This window comes from Berghia stephanieae, chromosome 3, assembly GCF_034508935.2.
Source record: "Berghia stephanieae isolate SIO BIC M18660-M18661 chromosome 3, UCSD_Bste_1.3, whole genome shotgun sequence".
Taxonomy (NCBI): Eukaryota; Metazoa; Mollusca; class Gastropoda; order Nudibranchia; family Aeolidiidae; genus Berghia; species Berghia stephanieae.
In genome coordinates, this window is record NC_088362.1 from 75,583,702 (window position 1) to 75,592,205 (window position 8,504).

At 37.7% G+C, this 8,504-nt stretch overlaps 1 protein-coding gene across 2 annotated transcripts; it reads left to right on the plus strand.

The window, feature by feature from the left end:
* Positions 1–1,600: 1,600 nt before the first annotated feature.
* LOC144968459 (protein yellow-like) lies at positions 1,601–7,551 on the plus strand. 2 transcript variants are annotated; one of them, XM_078906853.1, is made up of 3 exons: positions 1,601–1,664; positions 2,176–2,269; positions 5,688–6,913. In XM_078906853.1, exons 1-3 carry the CDS (start codon positions 1,648–1,650, stop codon positions 6,780–6,782), a joined length of 1,206 nt encoding a protein of 401 aa, XP_078762979.1. In that variant the 5' UTR covers positions 1,601–1,647; the 3' UTR covers positions 6,783–6,913. The 2 variants fall into 2 exon arrangements, with proteins under 2 accessions (XP_078762979.1, XP_078762977.1); XM_078906851.1 differs by lacking the exon at positions 1,601–1,664 and having other exon boundaries at positions 1,889–2,269; positions 5,688–7,551.
* The last annotated feature ends 953 nt before the right edge of the window (positions 7,552–8,504 follow it).

The window sequence follows — 8,504 nt, forward strand, 5'->3', positions numbered from 1 at the left end:
GCATGAACCTTATTATCTTTAAGATAAAAAAAATAATTACTGCACAGATAGCCCGCAATGATTTAAATTGGTATCGTTTCAACTAACATGCAATGCATACACATTTTAAATACAGAATAACTTGGACATTCAAATTATCGTGGCCGCATCCAAATAAAGATTATATTTCTATGTCTAATGCAGGCTTATTGTGGAAACAATGAATAAATTACTGAGCTATGCATATGGTGTTGATCAATCGAAAAGTATTTTCAACTATACCATGATTAGACCCAGCTGCTCATTCACAACTCTGCGAGTATAGTGGGTGAGGGCTATAACAAATTTTAAGGTATAGGATCGAATAATAGTTGTTGTTATGTGCCCTTCTGATGCCTACCAGATAATGAGTGACTGTTATTCATACCAAGAACTCATTGCAATATGCTACCACCACCACCAACAACAACAACAACAACATCATAACCATTATAATCACCAGAGTCGTCATCGTTGTCGTCGTCATCATCATCATCATCATCATCATCATCATCATCATCATCATCATATTCCACATCATTATAATAATTACTACCCGCATACTACTCATGTTTATACTTACCTTGGTGAAGAAACACAGAAAAGCTATTATCTAGTACCGGGCACCACCATATATTATCCTACTAAAGTCCTACTCTTTGGTCACCGTGGAATGTCCTTGTCGTCTACCTATGTGTATCTGAGATGGGGCAGGGGTAGAGGACAGTGGTGGACTGTTCTGGCAGTTGCAGGCAGTGGGTTAAGGCGATGGACGGTTACAAGTTACGGCCTTTCTCCATCCTTTTCAAAACCTACAACAGATAACCACAACCTTCAATAGGGCATGCCGCGTAGTGCGATAACAAGGACATAGATACTTATATTTACTTTACATAATAACACTATTTTTAGCTTTTATGGTGGATAAATCAAAATACAATTATGACTTTACTTTATATAAAAACTTGTTTTAAACTAGGCGTTGTGTATGCTGCAGATAAGTAATAATTTGCTTAGGGCATGTTTGAATCCCTGTTGTTGTCGGTTTGATTGTTTGTATGTGTGTGTACATGTGTGCATGTGTGCATGTAAATGTGGATACGCGGGTGTAAAAATGTATGCACTCAGTATATTTATGAATAATTAAATAAATAAATAAATAAATAAATAAATAAATAAATAGATAAATAAATAAATAATAATGATGATGATGATGATGATGATGATGGAAATAATAATAATATAATGAAATAATAATAATAATAATAATAATAATAATAATAATAATAATAATAATAATAATATATGATAATAATAATAATAATAATAATAATAATAATAATAATAATAATAATAATAATAATAATAATAATAGCAACAAGAAAATCAATTAGATGTGTAAAAATTGAATTGCATAAAAACAAAACAAAGCAAAAGTAACAAAAGAATGAAACAAGGAAAGAGAGAGAGAGAGAGAGAGAGAGAGAGAGAGAGAGAGAGAGAGAGAGAGAGAGAGAGAGAGAGAGAGAGAGAGAGTCTGATGATACAGCTATTGAGGGGTCTGTGCTATCATTACGTAATACATCAACCGACTATACAGTTGACACATCAAGATGAGTCAACAAGTTAATGTTTTTTAAAAAATGGTAAGTTTAGTCTCCTGCCTCTTTCTAGCTCTATGTCTATGGTATTATTATCATTTATCTCCAAATATGCCACCTTAATTTCTTCAATGCAGTGAAACTTGGCTTCATTGACAACTACATATTGTATCACTTTTGTAAATAATGTTGCGTTTGCTGATAGAGATAAGACTGACAACTACAAATGGGCTCATAATAAAAGAGATAAGAGTACAATAGCCGTGATTATTCTGTCGTGTTGGCGTTTGTTATAATAACTCTGTACAAACTCGAGAGACCAAATGACCCATGTATTTAGTTGAATTATCCATTAAACGCCATCAAAAATAGAATTATAATATTTCTGAGCTCTGGGATAATTCTGTTGTTTAGATTTTATTTCCAGAGAGATGGAGCTGCACATGTGTTGTTGTGGTGTGTTTACATTCTTTGCCTTGATACTGACTCTGATACATTTCTGTATTTCTTCCTACACGCCATACGGCACATCTGTGGTGGTTTATGAATGGTCAAGTCTGGAATTTGATTGGCCATCTTTGGAGACGAAAGCCGCCTTTGTGAGAAACGGATCATATGTGCCTGAGAGAAACTTGGTGGCTGGAATCAAGGTAAACGGATTTTTAAAAGTTTATATTTTGATAACTCGCTTTGGTGTCTAGACATAGATCTAGATAATTTATTTACAGAATATTGAGGGAGTACATTCGTCTCTAAATTAAATTCCTTGGCTAAAGAAAATATGATGCATTTTTTAAACTCACGTGTTTTCCTTCATCGTTCTCTGTTTTTTGGGAAGCAACAAAAGTTGCCCATCTTTCTCTACTCCGGTTCCTTTTTCTTTCACCTTTAATTATGTGATGAATAGTCTCTCTCCCCCCCCCCCTCTCTCTCTCTCTCTCTCTCTCTCTTATATATATATATATATATATATATATATATATATATATATATATAGAGAGAGAGAGAGAGAGGAGAGAGAGGGGAGAGAGGAGAGAGAGAGAGAGAGAGAGAGAGAGAGAGAGACAGACAGACAGACAGAGAGAAAACACTCTCCCTCCGCCTCCTTTCTTGATCAGAATTTATGTACCGACCATATCCAGCATTCGTTGAAACGCCTTAAAAAATACACTTGATTATATCTGTTTTGTCATTTCTGGTTGTATAAAAGACTGGGATTTTGTATAATTTCCGTATACAAGTTTTACAAGTTATTTTTTCATAATAGCCGTCAGATTGTTTGACCAATTGTGCACTTTTTATTAAAAGCATCAAATTTCGCACGTAGGAAGTTTTAAATGTGGAGTTCTTGGGCAATTGATCTCAGAGAAAGGGGCGGCCATTTCCCACAATGTATATCTATTTCATTGATCACTAAACTTATCCACATCCACGTGTTACCGGGTCTACAAAAATACCCCCCCCCCCCCCCCCCCCCCCAATCGAATTATGAATGCTTCCTAATACATTCACGTCAATTTGAGTGAGATTTTTGTTGTGAGAAAATAAATATTGTAAATTTACATAGACCAATTGTGCATTTTTGATAAGCATCCAATTTATTTGGTTCTACAACTGAATTTGCTCAAAAGGTGGTGACTGTGTCCAAAGGTAGTTAATCATCTAAGCTATATTTAACAATTTGCTGACTACAATCAGAACCGGAAGCGTGTTTATTGGGAAACAAAGATGCATTTTAAATGGGTATATTTATCTATTTGACATCACAGCCAGAGTCACAAGAACAATGGTAGACAATCCTTAATTATTTAATGAAAAGTTTCCTATCGAGATAATATCAGCCCCAGTCTAATTGGGTCAAATTATGGCTCATGGCTCCACATTGAAATGAAACCAATGTACTTATGGTGTGCTCCTAAGTATGTCTTTAACAATAAATGAAATATCTATTTAATGATTGAAGCCCAAAAAGACTTATGTATATTTTTTAATGAGATGGACGGAATCCAAGTGTTCGATCACATTATACAACAAAATTATTTTACGTAAACCTCAAACAAAATTATGAATTGGATTAAATCCATTGAAATACCTCTTAACCCAGGGGCACATAAATACACGATAATAATAAGCATCTAACGACTGGAACAAAGTTAAGGTTATTTACCCCCCCCCCTCTCTCTCTCTCTCTCTCTCTCTCTCTCTCTCTCTCAAATAAAATACACAGGGCAGGGCCCAGAAAAAAACCCCCAAGCAAATCACGGTATCGTTCCAATACAAAGGCAAATGGCTTCATGGAAGGAACAAATTAAGACAGTAAAGATAGCCACATTTTGAATCCCCCCCCCCCCCCCCCCACCCTCCCTCAACCACTCCCTAACAAAGGGTAATAATCTTCTAAATGGAGATGTTCTCGGCCCACTGGAAGTTGTGTTTAAATTAGTGCGGGGCGGTCCTTGGCAAGCTTAAGGACCACGATCCTACGGTCCTTGGGAAATGAAGACCGCAAGGACCGGTCCTTTTCGACATTGAACATTCCTGAGAGACTGTTGGAAATTCGAACCGGTTTGACCTTTGAGACCGTGGGATCGTTCATTCTTGAACCGTTAAAGACCGCTACACGATGAAAACCGTGGTCTACAGGAGTAAAACACACGGAGTAGTCACACTCATTTCAAATTGTAACCTAATTAGAGAAGAGGGGTGATGCCTTCTTTATTTGCTCACCGTACTTCATTGTTACTTCGATAATTTAATAAAATTTGAAATTTATCCCCATTAACGGAGATAATGGCATCGCCCAAGGCGTTGATCGAGTTGTTCGTGGCGTTGATACACACACGCAACTCCTACACCCCCCTCCCCCCCCCCACACACACATTAGAGGGCAGCGAGCATTGAAGAGTAAGAGAGAGACGTGAAGTTATAATAAGAGGGGGTGGATGACGTAATAAGAGGGGTCGATGGTGACTTTTCGCCAGATCTAACAAACTCAGCTACCCATTCATTGCTGAGTAGACAGGGATTCAGAAAAAACTCGACTGCACCCGGGATCGATCTCTGGCCCTTTGCGTATAAAGAGAGTGCTCTATCAACTGAGCTATCGGGGTCCCCAAATATTCTATTGGACTTTTTTAAAATTCAGACGTTATAACTGGGTTTTTTGGAAGGAAGAAACTAATGAAACTCATATTATTTGATTAGTAAAAACACCAAACGAAATTTTAATATTATAGTATTATTTTAAATGACAACACTGCGATAGAAAGGAGTGGTGACAAGAGATGGACAAAAGAAAACAAAAAATCGGATTTGCTACTTGCTAGGTTCGACACACACACATACACACACACACACAAACACACACATCTTTAGTAGTCACATACATTTCAAACAATAACCCATTAGAGAAGAGGGGTCATGCCTTCACCATAGATCATTGTCATTGCGATCATTATGGTGTAGTAAATTTTGAAATTTACCCCGTATAATGGAATCGTCCAAGGCGTGCGCCTCCTGTTCCCCCCATCTCACACACGAAAGGGCGGTTTGCGGAGTGGAGGTTGGTGGTCGTCTGCCTGTATGGTCGTCTGTGTCGTTTAGTGTATGGCAAAGGGGTGTGGGTGCGATTAATTAAGTGGGATGGGTGGTGATTGGTGGAAGATAGGCAACCGAAGCAACGAATCGCTGGGGAAGTAGTAGGCTATGGCGCGAGACCGTAGGACCGTGGTCCTTAAGCTTGCCAAGGACCGCCCCGCACTAGTTGAAAGGTGATAAGAAGTGAGGACCGCCGCCGGCCTTCCCCTATGGGACCGGTCTCCGGTTCACAGCTAAAAGACCGTGGGACCGCCGGTCCAGACCGGTCTTCAGCGCGGCACTAGTTTAAATAAATATCGTATAAGATGGTAAGGGGCCTTACGATTACCAGATTAACTCAATGAGGTATTTTACAATGTATATTAGTCTTACTGACCGTGTATCCGGGACTATTATTTGCATTTGTGCCTCAACTATACCTCTTAATCTTGCCTTATCACTAATTATTGTCATTTTTCTCCTGTCTCCTAGCTTTACAAAGGAGACGTGTTCCTTACCATTCCACGATGGAGATGGAACACAGGTCATCCAGCCACACTGGTCAAAGTGGTCGCAGTCAACAACCAGCACAAACTACGACCCTACCCAGACTGGGAATCTCAGAGGCTGGGCGACTGTGATGCTCTGCAGTATGTCCAAAGCATGGAAATAGATCCTAATACGGGTCTTATGTACGTCATTGACACCGGTAGAACAGGTTTAGCAAGTGCGACGCAAACCCCCAAAAACATCTGCCCAGCAAAAATTGTCATGTACGATTTGAATTTAAACAAGCGCATTGACAGCTATGAATTTCCAGATTCCGTTGTGTCAAGAACAAACAATTTCTTGAACGATCTCGTTCTGGACTATGTGGACCATAAAGTTCGCTATGCTTACATAACGGATGTATCAGAGGGGAAGTTGTACGTTTTTGACTTCAAAACTCGCTTGTCCTATTTTTTGGATGACAAGTCAATGAAGCCAGAGGGAAATCAAGGTTCCGTCATACGAATCAATCGTAAAAACTACACTTTCAATGCTGGGATTGATGGTATTGCTATGTCTTCAGACTTCCGCTACGTTTATTACAGCCCACTTTCTGGGCACACGCTATACCAAATCCCAACCGCCAAGCTACGGCAGATGACGTCAAACACAGACGCACGTGTGTCAAATGTGGAAATAAGATCTGTAGGTATGAAAGTATCGCAATCCGACGGTCTCGCACACGGAAAAGACCGTCTTTACTTCGGGGCTTTAGCATGGAATGCTGTATATCAATGGGACATCAAGAAAGACATGCATGATCAACAAATGCCACTGGACCAAGTAAGAATGTACAGGCAATCCAAAATAACACGCCATGACAAAACGATGCAGTGGGTGGACACATTTGCTTTTGACGAGGATGGATGGTTGTGGTTCGTATCCAACAGACTTCATCTCTTTGCCAATGATTTGATGGATTTTACAGGGTTGGATGGGGCAAATGTGAGGGTGTGGAAAGTTTACATCAATGATACCAGCTACTTGCACGAGGCTAATAAGCGAACGGGAATTCCAGTTGTTCCAGTTGTTGGGTGATTTAGATGTAATAGTAACAATTCATTCCTTCTCACTACGTTGTCTAAACATGTATTTTTGAGGATTAGAAGGAGAGCGTGGTAGATTATACTAAGCTGAACTGATAAATTAACTGATGGTAAATGATGTAAATTGTAATTGAGTCAGTTTATTGTAACTAATTTGATGTAAACTGTCTGCAGAGGGTTGATCGTAAAACAATTATTTGTTCCAAAGAAAATCATATTTATTATTCTCAATATATTCCTAATTAATAGTTTTCAACAAATCATGAGCATTTTGCCCTTTAACTAAGATATTCTAAAATCCTTGGAGGGCATCTTCTTCCGCTCCAAGCAGTATGCAGTTGCTATAAATTTCTTGTGATTTCAATTGTGTTGTTTAATATAAAACAATCAGAGATAAACATTCAGTCTGGTATATAATGAAAGGAAGAAAAAAAGTATTACAAAGATTATTTTGTGATAAATGATTACTGATCTGTAAAATATTGTGGTTGCACAATAAAAATTATGTAAAACGGTTATAACAGAATTTTGTATGTAATAAATACCGTTTGAAATATAAATCAAAGATTTAAAAAATTGTTATTTGTGAGGTGAATCTTTTAAAAAAATGTTTTTTTTTTTCGTGTTGGCGACTGCTTTGGTGACATTTAAAAGTTATTACAGCGCCATTTAAAAGGGAAAAAAGATTGTATAACTTGTTTATAACACGCAATAATTAAAAAAAAAAGTAAAATAAAGGGGTCATATTCATAACAAAAAAACTGAACTGATTTTATGTAATTTGTTCTTTGTTTTTCAGAGTTGTATGTTCTTTTGCAAAATGTTGGGTCATTTCAGCGCCAATAAACAGAAAAATTATATGATGGTTAAAAAAAAATAGATCTAGCTACCAAGAGCCCATGGAAAATAATTTTAAAAGAAGATAAGTTCAAAAGGAGAACAGAAACAGATTCAATAGCAAGCTATCCTTATGTCTAGTCTGTGACAACTTAGACGTCCTATCCAGGTACGATAACAAAACATGATAACACTCACCAAGAGTTACTTAATGGTAACAATACTATTTACCACCTATAAATACGCGATGAGAGAGACATGATATATGTATGTATATTACATTCATCTGACTTTTTTTAAACGTAGATTCCAACAGAACATTTTTCCTTCTATTTTGAGATCATCTTTAAGTGAAAGTTTTAGACAGACCCAAACACAGAATCGCCGCCAATGACATACGTACACTCAAAATGGTTACAAAAATAATAAACATTTACACTGAATTTACATTAAAATACAATTGAAAGATGATATACAAGAAAAAGTAGTAATCTGGTTGTCTCCCTCACAAGATACTAAATAGGGGCTCGGCTTTAGTACAGAACAAGGACGTGAAGCTACATGGAAGGATACACGTGGCAAAGAGAGATAGATAGATAGATAGAGAGAGAGAGAGAGAGAGAGAGAGAGAGAGAGAGAGAGAGAGAGAGAGAGAGAGAGAGAGAGAGAGAGAGAGAGAGAGAGAGAGAGAGAGAGAGAGAGAGAGAGAGAAGTGAACTTATGTGGTCAACAAGGAACGCAAAGGTCTCAAACCATTGAATTCTTCCAACGACAGATTGCTTCATCCAAAGTTGAATAGAATTAACCAATAGATTTTTGACCAATCAAAACACGGGATTTGAGACACCCCTTCAAGCCTGCTCAAACATACTTGGGT

Excerpts from the sequence above, each read along its gene's own strand:
- LOC144968459 (XM_078906851.1), top strand. The coding sequence starts at position 2,051 with ATGGAGCTGCACATGTGTTGTTGTGGTGTGTTTACATTCTTTGCCTTG. Across the intron at positions 2,270-5,687 it reads ACTTGGTGGCTGGAATCAAG|CTTTACAAAGGAGACGTGTT; the intron begins GTAAACGGATTT and ends CCTGTCTCCTAG.